Here is an 18778-nt window from a genome sequence, read left to right as displayed (position 1 = left end):
AAATAATTTAATAATATTGTAACACTGAGAGGGCCTATGTTTCAGAATTGAGTCATTTTACCTTCAATAGGCTACTTCAGCCATTTTACTTTTACTTAGCCTAAGTGGAGTTTTCAAAGCAAAGTATTTTTACTTGGTAGTAGTACTTTTATTTGTTTATGTCCTCCTAAAAAAGGAGAATATGCATTTTCTTCTCTGCAGATGAATTAAAGGATGAGCTGAGGCCTCTCTTATTGTGAAGGACTGAGGGCGGGGGTTAGGGAAATTTACTTTCACTTCGCTTGAACTGCCTTTTTGGCGGACGGTCCCTTGGCTCGCGGGGAGCTTTAGGAACAGAGCGCATCCGCTCAGTACGGGTCAGTCAGTGCAGCATCACCGCTTGAATGACAGCGTACTGGAGCGGACGCAGGGGGTCATTTTCACGGCTTCACGTGAACCTGTAAGAGCGCTTCGTCCGCGTGAGCTGGATTTATAAGAGCCCGCTTCACGGATCGATCCGCAGCCTACAGCCGCCGGAGCGAGACATGTCTCCGTGATGTTAGATCCTCCATCTTCGCTGGGATAACACAATGAAGATGATTACCTGGTAGAGCTGACCGGTAAGTGTCTCTGCGCTAACAGGTTGGCAAGGCTTTCGTCATGATAACACACATTTTACGCGCATGTTTTACTCAGACAGCAAAATGACACGTTTCGTGTCTGACTGTTACACGTTGCTGTGGTTGCATTTTATGTTCTCATTTCCCATTTTCCGTTTTTTTTTTAATCCTCATTTATAACGTGTTGTAAGATCTGCACAATTTCATTCAAAGTAAATTTATAGCTCCACTGCGTTAAGTCAGCCTATGTCCTGACATTAAGCCCCAGACAACGCAGCTCATGCAGCACAAGTTTCATCTTACCAAAATCAATAGTGTAGAATTACTTTAAGGGAAATTATTGGAAATTACGCTCAAAATTGACTGTTTTCTGCCCGAACAGTCAGTTGAATAGATTTGCAGGAAACAAGGCGTCAAATGTCCAAATAATCTGTAGTTTTTTTTTTTTAGTGTAATATAATTTATTCAGTTGTTAGTTCTTCACCCTATTTGACCCCCTTGAACTGGCAGCAGCTTCCTTCTGACAGAACGGCTCAGTATAAAGTGGAGATGCAGTAATTAAGGCTGCACACCAAAGGCATTCAAATGCAGTTTATAAGCAGAGAGATGAGCTCCAAAAGCACTGACATCTCAATGCTATTGCCTCAGTTTACATTTCATTATCTTTTTTTTTTCTAATATATTCTCAAATGTGTCTTGAATTGACTGCCATTGGCTGAGCAGTGAGGAGATGCAGGAAGGGATCAGGTGCAGGCCCATCCCGTCAACTGCAGGCTACTGTTTATCAGTCATGTCATTCGTCCATGACATACAAATTCTGCATGTCCTTCCTAAATTCAAACAATAACCTTGTAAAGACATATCTTCAGAGTTATAGGAACAAACAACCACCTCCACCTCCTGTTAATAATGAACGCTTTAACCCTGACTGTCTTTTTCCTGTGCGGCTGGCCGCTTGTCTTCTGGGGAGCAGCAGAGGAGCTGATGGTAAATGAGAGGCCGTCAACATGCCCCCAGGGAAGTATGGGATGCAGGAGGAATGGGAGAAGGAGGGGGACCAAGAGATCATGATGGACTTCCTGCTGCCTACTGGGATCTTCCTCAAATTCCCCGTGTCTCGAAATGACACCATCAAAGTCATCAAAAAAGTATGTCCCTTCACATACAATAACTAATTATTTCCTACTGATGCGTGATGTTTTTTTCAGATTTGTTGTAATAGATTGCAGCACAGTGCTGTGGTTCTGATGACCACAGTCGGAACATTCTGTTGTTATTTGCAATATTTACCCAATAGGCTTTTAAAGGAATTGAGTGGCCTAATATTTTCTTCAGACATTAAACTAATTAAAACAGCACATAGTCTGAACAATGCTTCCTTGTGCTTTTGATTGATCATGAAATTTTGATGCAACTGTTAGAAAAGGAGCTGCAGCTTTCCTCCTTGGGAGACACGGCCATCTCTCATCTGAAGCAGATCTGCTGTTAAATGTGAATGTGCCAGTTTCTATGCCAACAGTTCTGCCACTTCAGGCTGCTTCATTTAGCTGTGTTAAGTAATGATACTCTTGGAACCCGTTAAGATGATTAAGAGATTAAATGTCTCTCCAGTTGGGTAATTCACAAGAAATTTTAAAGAAGAAAAAACTGCTAGCCTTTTCACTGCTCTGATAAGTCATCCTTTGTACTGGACTCACAACCGCATGTATTATTGTTGATCCTTGTTTCAGCTGGTTTGGAAAAACGCCAGGAGTGAGGCTCTGTTCACTGCGCTGGGCGATCCTGACGCGTACGTCTTCACCTGCATCAACCAAACAGCAGAGAGGGAGGAGCTGGAGGAAGAATCGAGGCGTATTAGCGACGTGCGGCCATTCATGTGTGTGCTGAGGCTGGTGGCGAGGGAGGGCGACCGAGTGGAGAAACTCACCAACACCCAAATCAGTCTGTTGATAGGCAAAGGTCAGCTGCATCCTTCTCTGACAAGCACTGACCTGGTATTAAAGTGATGCCAGAGAGGTTTTCAGTCATCCATGGTAGTGGTTGCTGACTGTAATTAGTATAAGTTAGGAATCAGTCTTACCTGCCACCATTAACAATAAGATCCTGTAATTTAATTCCCAGAAGCAGATCTGCTCATCTGGTTGTAGGCTGATTAATACAGTATATGATGAATATATTGAAAGCATTAATGAAGGAGATGAAAAATTCCATTAATAATCCCCCTTTCACTGCATTATTTAGTCTTAATGTCTTTGTGTTAGTAGTTTTCTGTTAGCTCCTAACCAAACAACTAACTTTCTGTCCCAACGGCAGATGCTTCAGCATTTTCACGTTAATAAGGAAGTTGTGGTATCAGTTGTCGGGACGAGTTCAAGCTTTGAATGTTAAAAGAAGAAATTAGTTGTTTCGATTGCTGCTTCTATAAGTTGACTTATCCACTCTTTCGCCACTGTGGGTGTCACTTGCTTTTCAGCTGTTTTTCAGTATCGGGCACAGGAAGGTTACATATAAAAACACATGATGTTGATTTGAAAGTTTGATGAGTTAAAACCTTGAGCGAAACCAAATTATCGCTATGTTTTTTGACCTGTTGGCCAAGGTAGCAAAATATAACTTTAATGGGAAAAGACGGAACTCAAAAAAAAAAAAATAGCAGTTCATTCTTGTTTTTTCACTTAGTAATTTTAAATGTTTATATAACAGAATTATTTACGCTGTACTTTGATGCTTCAATGTTGATTTTTCAGGTTTGCATGAGTTTGAGGCCCAGAAGAACCACGAGGTGAATGAGTTTCGAACTAGGATGCGTCAATTCTGCGAAGAGAAGTCTCAGGAGCGGCAGATGTTGCCATGGCAGCAGTGGATGGAGTACAGTTTCCCATGTGACCTGGAGCCATGCTGCTCTTTGCCGAGCACGAAGTCAAGAAACACCAAGAAAATTTTCATCAACATCAAGTTTGAGGCTTGCGATGTGAGTGCATATGCTGATGTAGTTTTTCTGAGTCATTTGTAAAGGCTGTACATACAAATCAAATTATGCATTATGCTATGATGGGGCAGCAACAGGGAACTCCAAAAGAGCACAACAGCTTTGATTGGAAAAACTGTAGTTCCACCTTGTATAGACAAATTGTGGAGGATGATTTTAAGTAGATGTGAGCACCTTTGGAAATCCCCCTCCCACACCATAAACACCACCTTCAAAACACCGCTCAGGAGCAAGACTGATAGACACGAAAGTTACAGTTTGTACAGTTTTCTGTGAAACTGGCACATTTATTTGAATGATGCTATGTTTTGGTTACATAGGAAAGCTTCATGCTGCAGCAGGATCCTCAGGACCTTCCAGTGGCTTTAATGAAGAGCGCCCTGAAGAAGAAGGCCACCGTTTTCCGATCAGTGCGACTGGAGCCTGAGGACTACACCTTACAGGTCAACGGGAGCTGGGACTTCATTTATGGGAAACACCCCCTGCGCCAGTTCAAAGTGAGTGACCTCAAGGAACAGGATTTCATTGGAAAATCTGATGTCAAGTTGAGAAAAAGACTTCTGAGTTTAATTCACATATAAAACAAAAACAAAATTCACCCCCTTAATGTCAGTATAAATATAGAGGTACCTTTGCCAGCATTTTACAGCCCTCCGTCTATAACGACGATGGGTTTGTATCAGTTTTGCACATATGCACACCTCAGTTTGGCCAACCTTACTACAACTTCTGGATTTGAACATCAGCATCTCTGCTTTAAAGCAATTTGTCTGTTACCTTTCTGGAAAATATTTTTTCCTAAGACTCAGTTCTCATTCAGACAGAAACTGAAACTTGATATTATTGTATTTTCCTGGATTCATTTTGCTGTCTACTCTCACAAGCCTTCCTAGTTCAGATGCTGCCACCACAGTATTTCATGGCTTTCATGGTGTGTTTGTGCTGATGTGTGTTTTAACAGTATATAGTATGATGAGCAAAAACATAAATTTTGGTCTTAGGCTAAAAAAATCTTCTTCCACGTGCTTCCAGTTGACACAAGGAAACTTGACCTCCAGACAAAATAGTCCAGAGGTCAAGTTTCCTTGTGTCATTCCATTGGTTGCTGTTTTAAAGTAATCTTGCCATAGATCAGATCTCCCCTTGTCTTCATTACATTTCTTTTGCTATGACCAGCCTGTGATGTGGCGTGGTGAGGCAGTGGTTAGCACTGTCGCCTCACAGCAACAAGGCTTTGATTTTGAACCCTGTTCGATCATGGGATCTGTCTGTGTGGAGGTTGCATGTTGTCCCGTGTCTGTTGAGTTTTCTCTGGGTACTCTGGTCCAAAGACGTGGTTTAATTGATGATTCTCTATGTTACTATGTGTCAGCTCTGTGTAGCCAGGGTGTATACCCCACATGGCACATGATGATTTGTAGACGTTTTTGTAAGTGGATGACTTATGCAATCAATTGTGCAATTAATTGTGAAACCAAACAGTTAAAACGTATGCAACTGATTCATTTTGTTTTATTTAGATACATTTACTTTGACATTAAATCATCTTTCTCTATTGGATTGTGTCAACATACCTAATTTCATTCACTGTGTTTCACTCTTGTAAAATGATGAAACTGGAAAATAGTGAACTTACAGGCACTAGAGCTAGTATTTTCTCAGTGGATGTGGATGATTCTCTAGTCTGTGCTGTTTCTGAGTTCTGCCCTGTGCAGGTGGGCCATCATATCTGAAATGATTGTCAGATCAGGAGTGGGGTGAGTTAAGATTTTGGTGGCAGGAGACTCCACTGTTGTTTCTGAAACCTTAACTACCTGCAGGGGTGACTCATATCTGTCGAGCAGCCCTGCAGAAAGGAACTGCATCCATCCACACATAATGAGATTTCAGCTGCATTAACCTACAGCAAATGAACAGCCTCCAGGACTTAACCAGTGCTATCAGAACACTGGGAAATATCTGTGGGTGAACTGACTGATGGCTATGCCAGTAAACAAAAAATATCTTCTTCTGTCCCCTCTTGTTGTCTATCTGTTTTCTCTTCCCAGTATATTTTCTCATGCTTAAGAAATGGTCAAAATCCTCATCTAATCATGGTTCACCGCTCCACCATCAGTAAGCATCAAGAAGAGCAGGAAAGAATGTGCAACCAGGTGTACAAGAGCCGCTCCCAGTCGAGACCTCCTCCTTTGCCCCTGAAGAAGGTAAGGGCTCTTACACGAACAGAGCAGCACTTTCATTTGTGTTTCTCTGCCATTTCTCTCTCCTTCATCACAACTGTTGTTCAACCTTCAAACATGCTGGTCAACACAATCTAGATATTTTTACACATGACACCCTTGCTATCATTTACTCTAGATGAACACTGCTCAATGAACTTTGCTCTGGCAAAGCTGTAATGTGTTTTTAAGTGATTCAAACAAAAAAAGAGTAGGTAAGAGTAATAAAATTCTATGTTTTTCAGAGTTAATTAAATTAAATTAAATTTTCTTACACTTTTATAGCTTACTCCCTTTTTTGCTTTCTTCTGAAAGATTATATTGTGCTTCTATCTTTTGACATGTTACCAAACAGGAAACTATTGCAAAAGTTTTAGGACTTTAGGCTTTAGTGAATGCTGTAGATGCAGTGTTGCTGTAAACAGGAGGGAAAATGTATGTTTCCTCTCATCTGACCCCATTGTACAGCAGAATACCTCCTCCCTGTGGTCCATCAATGAGCCTTTCTACATTCACCTACTGCAGGGCAGCCGAGTCAATGCAGACGAAGGAATGAAGGTTGGTGTGGTTTTGCGTGGGTTTTTTCTCACTTTGTTGCTCAATGAAATGTGGCATTTGCTTGTTTACCAATATCTCGATTTCAGTTGTAGGAGCAGTGGGGTTGACATGTAAATGACAGGGGGTCACATGGTCCAGACCACACATTTCCCATAATTCATCAAGTCAGTTGGTTAAAGCTTCAAAACAGGAAGTGGGGAGGGCCTATCTGGTTTTTTACGTCTCATTCTGAGGCCTAGATTCTAAGAAAGAAAAAAAAAAAAAAACAACAGACTTTATGCTGTCTCCTTTGCTTAGTTTCAATGCACTTCTTTTTTTGAAGGCAATGCATTCATTTTGCTGCTAATGCTACTGACCTGGGGGGAATTAGGACAAATGTCAGTAAATGTTAATATTGAGATACATACTCAGTAAAACTCCTTGTTCCCTTTTGTGTCTGTTTTTCTTTTTTGTGTCAGTTTTGTTTGACAAAACTATAATAGGGAAACTTGTTAATGTGTGTGTCAGATTTGCCTGTGGTTGAGTTTCATAACTAAGTTACTGTTTAGATCAGTCATTAAGTGTAAGTGCATTTCCTTCTGCTGCCTTGGAGCATGTCAAGACTGATTGCAAATTTGTCCTGGCACATAATAATTAGTCAAGTCTGCAGTAGGCAGGCAGAGCTTTGAAAACACACCTGAAGAGAAGAGATTTTGTAAACATATATTCACTCTCTTGATTTGGGTGAAATGCAAGAGCTTATAGAACATTAAACTTTGATTCTGATGTTTTATTTCTCATATTTTTGATTCACTTTGTATAGCATTGAAAGGCATTGTGACCTGCTTACATTATGAATGTGTAAACCTTATGACTCATACCTCGAGTGACACAGGAAACTCTGAATCATCTAGTGAGGTCTCATCATCTTCCACAAACAATCTCCCTCACAGATGTGCTAAACTCTTCAGGTTACAAACCACATGTCCTGCCTTCATCTAATCACTAGTGTGTATGTCTGTTTACTTTCCAGCTTGTGGTACAGGCTGGTCTGTTCCATGGGAGTGAGCTGCTCTGTAAGGTGGTGACAAGCTCGGAGGTGACAGTTTGCTCTGAGCCACTGTGGGATCAAAAGCTGGAGTTTGATATAAACGTGGCTGACCTGCCTCGCATGAGCCGCTTGTGCTTTGCACTCTATGCTGTCATTGAGAAAGCCAAGAAACCTCGTGGCACCAAAAAGAAGAATAAGAAAGCGGTGAGTCCAGCAGAAACCCGTGCGTTATTTTGGTCGTAGAACATGGGATTGAGCATGCGAGTGCTGGGGCTGGTGGATGTTCATTTGTTAGCAGTCACAAACAGATCTCTGTAGTATGTAGTGTGCGTACGCTGTGTGCACTGTGTGGGTGTTTTTTGCTGCTGCGTCGGGTTGTGCAAGTGTGTTCAGTGGCAAGGCTGCGGTTAACATTTCATCCGCTTCAGCCCTTTTATCTGTACATCACTGCAAGGAAGGAAGGAATTGGCATATATTTTCAAGGAATTCTAAATTCATCTTCACAGTCGCCATTCGTCGGAGGAATCCAACCCACGGAGCATTTAAACTTGTAATTTACGTTTCAGCTTAAAGGCAGCAACCAGGGACCAGTTAAAGTCAAGGTCCAAAACATTAATAATTTTCTGCTATTTTTCTCAAATTTGGGAGATTTTAGATTAAGGTCTGTAAGTTTTTATCCACAACACATCCCATACTTTATTCTTTGTGTCCAATACTGGACATTTCAACAAATTTTTTTAATATTAGATACAGATAAATACAATACAATGCAGTTTTTTGTCCTGTTAGGAGAGATGTATTTTAAATTGCCAGTTTTTATCTTTAGCTTTGTCTCTGCCACTTGCTCTATGTGATGATTCAAAGTAATCCCACATGCTAACCACATTAAGTCTTTATCAGACTGAACAACTTCAGTTGCATCAGTCATACTGCATGCATAGGAAGTAAATGTAAAGCTGAAATGTGGGTTAACATAAGTTATAAGAAAGCTCTTATGTCTTCTGTCTTCAGTGTAAGGTATGTAGAGATGTCTGACTGAACATTAAAGGTAGATTACAGTCAAATATGCACAAGGTAGTTTTCATCAGATAGATGCTAAACCATCGAGCTGTTATTAGTCAAGCTGATTTGAGAACATCAGTACAGACAGTCTATGAGCTCCATGAGACAAATATGCCTGAAACCAGACCTGACCAACATGATCCAGTCAAAGTAATTTGTTCTGTGTTAATGCGCTGATCAACAGAATTCAAAGCCCCTAAAGTGCCAGTAATAATGTTAACAACATTCAATTTGATAGTAATTAATTACAATTATTACATTCAGAACTTTTAGAAAAATGATCACTTCTGCTGCTTAATCGATAAGTTTATTAACAGAAAATTGATCAGCAGCTGTTTTGAGAATTATCTAATTATAATGTTTATACAATTGATGGTTGCAGTTTCTCAAATGTGATTTACTGCTTTTCTCTGTTTTATATCTTTGTTTAATTAGTTCTGGCTCTAATTGCATGGCTTAATTAAAAAAATTAATATACCATTTTATGTCTCTATTAGCGACATAATAGTAGACCAACAGAGGCAAACTAAGTTGAAGGATTTGCCATCCTCTTTGTATTTACTTATTTTACAAACTCCTTTTATGCATGAAGCTACAACAACTCTGACAGTACAAGAAGTACAGTGGCCAACAACAAAATCCCCTTGTTCTGCAGCTGTGGTCTCTGTAACTTTTGTTTTCAAGTGTTGCTGCAGCTGTTGACAAGATAACTGGGCGGACCTCCTAAACATGGTGCCCAGGTGTGTTTTATGGGCATAGAGGCCACTTCTGCTTTCTGAACCACTTCTCTCTTCTTTTCCCCTGAAGAGAAGTCCTGCAACTAGATGCCAGAAACGCACACGGAAGTTGAGCTATTTCAACCATTCTTGTTAGTGTGTGCTGCATCTTTTTTTAGCTTGGTGTTTTCGGGCCTAAATGTGCTTGATTTGTTTTTAACACATTGGATGGTCAAGTTGTTTTTGTGCTGACTGCTGCCGGGAATTTATTTCCATTTTTGCTGTAATACATGTAAAATGTACAAAATAGTGTTTGAGATTGATAACTGGAAATGTTTTATTTTTAAATAATATCCAGTATTTCTTTTGAATCTTGCAAATACGAGTTGGCTGTTTAACATATTTTAATGTTGGAAAGAAAAAGAGCTTGAAAATAGCAGATCTTGTGATTTTATTTTTGAATAAAATATTTCTAACTATAAGAACTGAGCAAACCATAGTGTAACTTGGGTGGGTTGGTGTGAGTTGTTTTGGATTCTCTGATTACCCACTGTCCGTCGTTTTCTTTCTTTTTAAAATTTGATTTTAAAAACACCAGCACAATTTACATGTTTTAACATGCAGATCTGTCCTTCTGTCGTTCCGTTCAGGATTGTCCAATAGCATGGGTGAACACCATGGTGTTCGACTACAAGGACCAGCTGAAGACTGGAGAGTTCCTCCTGTCCACATGGCCTTCGGTTCCTGGTACTTCTGGCCTTCCCTCTTCTTACATTTCCCCTTCTTTGAAAACAGCTCACAGCCTGCTTCACATCACTGGCATCACAGCAAGTGCTGAAATGTGACATGGGGGCCATAGTTTCACACATTATGCGTTTATTGATGTGCAAGATAAAACTTTTTAAGATGTGGAAATGACTGTTGTTTGTTAGCAGCCCAGGCTGTGATGTGGAGCTACATGTTTATTGACTTGAGCTGTAAAATGATTTTATCTTCCTCTGTGGTTTGAGCAGCAGACTAAGTACTGCGTGGGTATTATAGAGCTGGAGAAGTGGTTTGGAGATGAAATTCTCTTCACTAAGTGCAATATAGCATCTACCAAATGGCATATTTCATATTAGACATTTTTCTAACAGATGACAAAAGCGAGCTGTTGAACCCAATGGGAACAGTGGAGAAGAACCCCAATGTGGACAGTGCTGCAGGGCTTCTGATTCGCTTCCCCAACATCCGGCCTCATCCTCTCTATTACCCTCCGCTTGAAAAGGTACTTACTCCCTATGCAGACTTTCAGTTTCAGTATTCCCATATTTAAAACTTGTTACTGTCAGTCTGAAAGTCTCCCCCTGTTTTTAGATAAGTGACATGGAGAGGAATGATGACACAGTAACTGCCACTAAAGAAGAGGTAAGTCTTTCTACATCTCACTCATTACAGTCCTCATATAGTTGTTGTACACATTGTTATGGATATTTTGTTGAGTCATTTTGCTCTCTGTAGCATCAGAAACTAAAAGAAATCATGGACAACAAAAACTACACTGAGTTCTTTGAGGATGAGAAGGAGCTCCTGTGGAAGCTACGTTACGAAGTCTGCAGCCTTTATCCTGAAAGTCTGTCCAAGCTGCTCCTTATCACCAAGTGGAATAAGCGTGAGGACGTAGTTCAGGTATGAACGGCTTCTTCTGGAAGAGAATTTTCGCATTTCAGAAACTCCCAACAATGAAGATCTTGGAACTATTTTAAAGCTTCAAATACATTACAAGTACATTGGAACACTCAGCACCATGAAACGTTTAAGGTGTCGTCTCAAAAATCAGAATTTTTTTCATGTTTTTTCATCATGGTAAAAAAAAAAAAAACAGCCATTTGATTCTCCTCAGATGGTGGGTTTACTGAGGAACTGGCCAGACCTTCCTGCCATCCATGCCCTGGAGCTCTTGGACTACAGTTTTCCTGACCCAGCTGTTCGTTTTTTCACTATCAGATGCCTGAAAAAGCTCAGGTAAACAGCTGTTTCTTATTTGCTAATATTCATCAGACATTTGGGCAGTTTGGATTTTAACAGCAATCATTTATCAAATATTTTCTGTGCACACAGCGACAATGAACTGCTGCAATACTTAATCCAGTTGGTCCAGGTCCTGAAGTATGAGTCCTACCTAGACTGTGACCTCACCACTTTCCTGCTAGAGAGGGCTTTGGCCAATAGAAGGATAGGCCACTTTCTGTTTTGGTATCTCAGGTTAGACACAGTCCAGCAGTAAAAAACACAATGTGTATCTGCAGCCTTTTATTGACAGAGGAATCTCTCATTGTAGGTCAGAAATTCATGTGGCATCTGTGAGTTTGCGTTTTGGGCTGATCCTGGAAGCTTACTGCAGAGGAAACATCCACCACATCAAGCTCTTAACCAAACAGGTAATCACATACTTATAAACACTGGCTCTGAAATGTCTCTGTTGAGGCTAAAGCTCCGCCTCTGCCACACACAGAATGAGGCTCTGGGCAAGATGAAGATCCTGAGTGACATTGTCAAGTCGGGCTCCCAGAAGATGACAGTGGACGACCTGAAGCTCTGTATTAGACAGGAGTCCTACTTGGAGGCCCTGTCAGACCTTCTGTCACCTCTCAACCCCAGCATCATCCTCGCTGAGATCTGGTTAGTGCCAGACACATAGCAGGCAACCATACACTGTGGGATAATCTTATTTTTGCCAAATGCATTTTTTACCTCTGTAATTTGATTTGCTTGGGGCATATTTTGTCTCTTTCTGGATTTATTTTACTGAGATAGTACATTTATTTAACATATTGGTAAATCTACACCTACAGTACCACTGAAGGTTAATTGAAAAGCTAACAAGAATTTTTGACTTATTTCTGACTGCTAGAGACAAGGTGAGAATGGTTATTCTCATTGCCTTGATTTTTTATAAGATGCACTGTTTCTGAAGTCCCAAGTGTATTTTGTCCTCAGTTTGTGGCATAATGTTTAGAGACTTGTATGTTCATAAGGAGTGTGTTTTCTTTTGCAGTGCACATAAGTGCAGATTTATGGACTCCAAGATGAAGCCACTCTGGCTGATGTATGGGAACCCCTGGGCTCAAGGTGAAATGGTGGGCATTATCTTCAAGAATGGAGATGGTGAGTTAGACAGTAGACACACAGAGTCAAGACTCAGAGTCAACAGAAAGATATACTAAAAAGTTAAATACTTTGTTGTACCTTAAGGTTTATTGTACAAATAAACATACGCAGTGGGTTTGAAAAGGGATGTCCCTGAAACACAAAAAACGTAGAAGTCACATAGCAAATGAGGGGAAAGTTAGCATAGCATTTAAATTTGATGAGTCACATGTGACAATAAAATGAAAAATGTTTTTTTTTAAATGTCACCTTTTTTCTCGTGTCACCCATAGATCTTCGACAAGACATGCTGACCCTGCAAATGATCCAGCTCATGGAGAATTTATGGAAGAAAGAAGGCCTTGATCTCAGGTACAGTGGGACCACTAGTTTGCAGTAGATTTTGATACTTTGCACAAAGAGATCCTCTATAACAACCTAATAGTGTCGATTGCACTTTACACTCACAGGATGAGCCCATACGGCTGTTTGTCCACTGGAAACAAGATGGGACTCATTGAGGCAGTGAAGAACTCTGACACCATTGCCAATATTCAACGCAACAGCAGTAACAGTGCCGCCACTGCTGCCTTCAACAAGGATGCTCTGCTGAACTGGCTCAAATCAAAGAATCCTGAGTAAGTGTGATGAACTATTTGACACAGTGTCCTCAAAATGTCATTCTCTGCTGTGTAGATACAATTTTATACTGATGGAAAGCCTTTTAATCACAAATCCCAACATGGGGTCAGTTAAATGCCCACCAAACGCTGTTTAAAGCCACACGGTTAGTTTATCCGTCCATCCATTTGTTTTATTGTTTACTATGATTAGGGCCACAGTGCAAAAGCTCCTCACAGGGGGATTCCCAGATACTCCTGGGCCAACTGAGTAATGAGCAATACACCTTATACTAGCTCTGGTTAGGTTTGGTTAGTATGTATGTTTGTAATGATTTTAAATGGCACTGTTGTTGCACAGTGTGATATAGTAATGGAAGAGTTAACTCCAGCAGAAAAGAAAACATTTTGCTCTATTATGGTAAAAATATACTGGTGTCTTGTAAATGGCTACATAATGGTGTCTCTAAATGTGCGAAAAAATATTTTTAGATTGTAGGACATTGAAACACAGTGAAGGTGTGAAATGCACCACTTCAAGTTTACTTTAGTTTGACAACCTTGAAAGCCTGAGCTCTGCAAGTTCTCTAATATAGAGGTTCTCCACTGCACGCTTAGAATATGTAATAACTCATTTATTTAACAAAAACAGCATATAAACATACATACAAACACTATAATGGAGTCATATGACGGAATAAGAACATTTAAACTGCATTCATGTATTTTTTCTCCTGTGGGCATCCATAAATGGATGCTGCTGTAGAAACATGAATGTCAGTATAGTAAAATACAGTAGTAATAATCTAAAACGTGTCTTCACAGGAGATGCTGTAGTTGTTGACAAACTGTAATACTATACATCATTTAACATTATATGTTCATTAATTTTCTGTCCATGTTATTCCATGCCTGTAACAAAAGCATGCATCAGTTAGAATTTAATCTTTCAATTATTAGATGCATAATACACTATAGCTTCATTTGAAACCAGCTGGTACAGGTTCTGTACTGAAGTGCACTGCTGAAGCAAAAATTGGAGCTTATGGAGTACAAAGCAAAAATGGATTGTTAATAGCTAATTTGGCATACATGGTGTTCCACAACATAAACAAATATAGGCATAAAAATAAAATAAAATTGGCCGAAACAAGCCCACAGTAAACACGCTATATATATGTACTGAGCAAGAATTAGAAAGCTGCAGGACTTCACTGAAACTCAAATGGTTATTAAGATTTCTTCAGTAACAAAGTAACTGAAAGGTTGGGGCAGTCGTGGCTAGGGAGTTGGACTTGTAACCTGAAAATTGCAGGTTCAAGTCTCAGGTCTGGCAGGAATTGTCAGTGGCACAGAGTGAATAGCCAGTGCCCTGTCCACCTTCAATACCACGACTGAGGTGAGACCCTTGAGCAAGGTGCCGCAGCTGCAACTGCTGTGTGTGTGTGTGTGTGTGTGTGTGTGTGTGTACTTTGTGATGGGTTAGCACAAATTCTGAGTATGGGTCACCATACTTGACCATATAAGTCACTTTCACTTCACATTCACGGAAACCTCAAATGACACATATCAAAAATGAACTCTTAATAGTTAATTCAGCATTTTTAGCATTCCAAAGCATACAGAAATATCAGCTAAAAATGGCATCCAAGTTGCACACACACATTTTAACACACTATAGTCATGGCAGCATAAGATTTCCTGTTTGTTCTAAAAGTTTAAATCTGTTCACATGAGTGATCACTAACACTTATGAGATTTTTATTTGGTGCCAGACAGTCTGAAGGTCTTGTCTAGTCTAAAAGCTCCTTGAAGAGGGAGAATCATTCAGTTTAATGAATAAGGCTTTGTGTTCCACGTTGCCAAGAGTGGCCCAGCTGACTGCACGGCAGAACAGATGGGTAATTAGTTTGAAATGTTGCAGCACCCGAATCGGGGCAGAGAAAAAGAGTAAAAGCTTAGAACAGCGAATCTTGTGCACATGTAGACTATGGAAAGATGTGACTGTCAATCATTAATCCGCCACAGGAACTCCTCTGTGAATTGTTCATGTAGCAGTGAGGAAACCCTCAGTCATGTACCCTCCGTGCGTGTGTGCGAGTGTATAGTAGTTATGCAGGCATGACAAAGATAAGAGAAGTGTAAATGTACTGTAAGAACAAAACTCACGCATGCTTTGCTTCCTTGTTTTTCTGATATTTTTTGCCACCAGGGACAAACTGGATCAAGCAATAGAAGAGTTCACACTATCCTGTGCTGGCTACTGTGTAGCTACTTATGTCTTGGGAATTGGAGATCGTCACAATGACAATATCATGATCAGGGAAAATGGACAGGTGGGGTTTACTACTTTACAACACAAAATCTTATTATGACCATGAAATCTACCACAAGGGGGCGATCAGATTTAAAGAGGCAGATGGATTATACACATAATTCAGTATTCAACCTGGATTTATTTGTACTCTGCTTCATACAGATGCCAAAAGCAATAGTACAGTCATTGTCAAACTGATTCTAATATCAAAGTTATGAGTTTCCAATTAGCCAGCAACTGTGTGACTTTTAATCAAATTCCAGTGATTATTTGGCAGATTAGAGGGTCATTTTGGGCAGAGGTTAGTGAGTCTTTAAAAAATAAGGCTGTGATCAGTGATTCACAACCTACTTTAAAATCTTTAATCTTTCTTTCTTAGCTGTTCCACATTGACTTTGGACATTTCCTGGGGAACTTCAAGCGGAAACTAGGGATCAACAGGGAGCGTGTGCCTTTCATCTTGACTTATGACTTCGTGCATGTGATCCAGCAAGGAAGGACAAACAACAGTGAGAAGTTTGAGAGGTACAGTATTTTTGTATGAGTCAGTTAACAGATCTGGGATTCTGTTCACATTTTTTATAATCAATGACTGACTGCTGCATCTATGTTCTCCATGTTATCAGGTTCAGAGAGTACTGTGAGCGGGCTTATAAGATCCTATGCCGGAATGGGATGCTTTTTGTCAACCTGTTTGCTATGATGAAGGCAGCAGGACTACCAGAGCTCTCCTCATTCAAAGACATCCAATATCTAAAGGTATGCAACAATGCTGATTATTATGATAATGCTGCTGCAACAAATGAAGTTGATGATAATGTTGACTTTTTGGTTTCTTGTTTTAAAAAAGGACTCCTTAGCTTTGGGCAAATCAGAGGATGAGGCACTGAAGAATTTCAAAGTGAAGTTCAATGAAGCTCTGAGAGAGAGCTGGAAGACCAAGGTCAACTGGATGATGCACTCCTTGGCCAAAGATAATAGACCATGAAAAACACTGAACCAGTAAAACCTGAGGACCAGCCAAAAAATTATGGATTTTAACTTATGGAGGTAAATGGGAAGAAAACACATTTAAATATTTTACTTTATTGATGGTATTCAAAGACATTCAACACATGTTTACCCCTGACTGTCCTGCCGATGGTAAATAAGAAGTGGAGGCATCCAAAGACGAGATAATGAGATAATCATGCAGCATCGTTGCAAATCACATTTTCACACACCATAGCACTGCTCTTTGGAACGCCTTTGCCTCGAGGACATCAAGCCAGCTTTTAAACATGTTTTTCATGTGTTGAAACCATTACTTGAAAATCTCTTGGTCATGCAAAGGTGTTATGAATCAGTGAAACAGAAGCAGGGACTGAAAGTTCATCTCACCAACTGCATTACTCAGCAGGGAGCAAATGGAAACAAACTTTATGGCAATGTTAGATAATAAAAAATACAATAACCAGGTGGCAGTTTCAGCTGAAGTTTTTCATGCAGTTTGCAACCCTTGATGACTGTGTCATTTCCGCTCATTTCAACTGCCTCTGCAATTGGGTGGGTTTGCGTGTTTGTTACTTTAATGTATTTTATTTAATTTGGTAACTTGTACAAAGTTATGAAGTATATTTTAATAACATGTTGTCTTTTTCTGCTTTATCACTTATTGATGTGTAATATTGCCTTGAAGTACAGTATCTTGCCTTTAGAGCGCCAGTAGACATGAAGCATTGTAACATTAAGAGTTTGTTATAAGATGAGAAATAACCTTGAATGGGACCTTTATTTTGATAGGATTCCTGCATACCAGGCTTTGAAAAATAGCAAACCCTTGCTAAACAGAAGCATTGAAGGAACAATTTGACATTTTAGTAAATGTGCTTATCGTTATTATTATTGAGTGTGAATCTGGTATCAGTGGCTGCTTAGCTTAATTTAGCACAAAAACAAGTGGGAAGAGCTTATCAGGTTCTGTCTAAAGACAAAATTGACCCAGCAGCGCTTCTTTACAGTATTTTCTCTTTTTTACTGTATTTATGCTAAACTAAGCTTATTGTCTCCTGGTTTCAGCATCATATTTTATAGACAAAAAGGGGAGATGTCTCATTTAACACTTGTCAAGAGTAAATCTGAATATTCTGCTAAAAGCATGATTGCATTAGCAACATGAGAAAGAAAAGACGTGTGAGACATCATAGATGTTTGAGCAAAGTAATAGAGAAAATACAGAATACACGCTTCAGAGAATCCCAAATAAGGCAATCTGTGTGTGTGTGTATAAACCATAGACATGGTTGCAGTTCTCAAAACGTAATGCACACACGGTCCTATTGAAAGTGTAAGCCAGGACCCTGCGTACTATTTCAGAAGATGCAGTACGTTTGTCTTTGGTGTTTTTGTGTGTGTGTGTGTGCCTGTGTTGTTTTCTGATATTTAAGTGAGTGCCACTGCATTTCTGAACTGATGTGCAGAGGTGCCATGAAAGAGATGTCTTGATAGTGTCAAACACCTCTACACTTTGACCTACCTAACGCTGTGCTAAATGGTGTATTGCCTATTTAAGTGAGTCCATGTGCTGGATGTATTAATTTTATGGTGTGTTCAGATTTCTTTACATGCTGTATATCTTGCTGTAAAGTCCTGTGAGGACCACTTGAATTAGCAAAGCTGATGTGCGTTTTCTATCCTTTTTATTTTGCGTAACAGTTAAAAGGATCTCTACTGTTTGTATGAGTCTCTGTATAATGATGACTTTTACAGAAGAGCAAGTGTAGCTGTGGATTACACAGCATAAATACCTTAAGCTACAGAAGTATTCACTGTGGAATAGACTTTAAATATGGGTCATCAGTGTGACAGCTGAGCTAAACACTGCTGATTTAAGCCAGGAGGAGTAAGTCTGTTGAGTTTCGGGGCTACTTTTGCAAAAATAATTTATACTGCTGTTGCCTTTTGAATTGATTGCAATTCATGAATTCAGTCAAATGGTACAAATCTTCACAGCTCAGGCCTGATTAATATGTGTGCAGCTAAAACAGATAAATCATGCTGTTAACTTAAGTCCTTTTTCTGCATCCCGTTTTTACATGTCTCTTGCTGTTGGGAGGGGAAAAAAATCAATAAACAGTTTGCAGCAAATCTCACTAAGGCTTTCTAGGATTCAAGCCAGATGTCACATTTAATTTTTTACCTTCATTTTGAAGCTTAAAAAATGAAGGATGAAGGCCAGAATTAAAAATCAGCATTTTTACTACTGTAACATGTGAAAACAAATGTATATATCTATTTAGAAATCCTTCAAATTGGAGATTTCCTGAGATGCATATTTAGATACTGACAGTTTTATAATAGATCGTAGAGATGTTCAGCAGTGATCCGAATCTGGTAGTAGATAACAATCTAAGGCTCATGTAGGCAGGCATGATACATTTGCAAGTGTGTATTTTTTTAATTTTTCAAAAATGTAGCACCAAAAACTGATCTCCAAGATTGGATTGCTAGTTTGTTTATTTCAGATCATTTGGGTTAAACAGAATTTCATAAGCCTTGGA

General features: G+C 39.6%; 1 protein-coding gene across 2 annotated transcripts; it reads left to right on the top strand.

Moving 5' to 3' along the window:
• The first annotated feature begins 287 nt into the window (after positions 1-287).
• Positions 288-18370, top strand: pik3cd (phosphatidylinositol-4,5-bisphosphate 3-kinase, catalytic subunit delta). Of its 2 annotated transcripts, none has more exons than XM_026331780.2 (23): positions 288-599; positions 1573-1747; positions 2330-2558; positions 3347-3570; positions 3909-4085; positions 5637-5792; positions 6279-6365; positions 7378-7599; positions 9824-9920; positions 10310-10440; positions 10530-10580; positions 10674-10841; positions 11056-11177; positions 11274-11417; positions 11494-11593; positions 11668-11834; positions 12211-12320; positions 12596-12674; positions 12773-12940; positions 15135-15258; positions 15619-15764; positions 15866-15998; positions 16090-18370. In XM_026331780.2, the coding sequence occupies exons 2-23, from the start codon at positions 1607-1609 to the stop codon at positions 16225-16227; spliced, it is 3114 nt and encodes a 1037-aa protein (XP_026187565.1). In that variant the 5' UTR covers positions 288-599; positions 1573-1606; the 3' UTR covers positions 16228-18370. The 2 variants fall into 2 exon arrangements, with proteins under 2 accessions (XP_026187565.1, XP_026187564.1); XM_026331779.2 differs by having other exon boundaries at positions 6276-6365.
• Positions 18371-18778: the final 408 nt, after the last annotated feature.

The sequence above is a fragment of the Mastacembelus armatus genome, chromosome 7, assembly GCF_900324485.2.
Source record: "Mastacembelus armatus chromosome 7, fMasArm1.2, whole genome shotgun sequence".
In the NCBI taxonomy this organism is placed as follows: Eukaryota; Metazoa; Chordata; class Actinopteri; order Synbranchiformes; family Mastacembelidae; genus Mastacembelus; species Mastacembelus armatus.
Note: the sequence above shows the minus strand (reverse complement) of the source record. Positions and strands in the feature narration are given on the sequence as shown.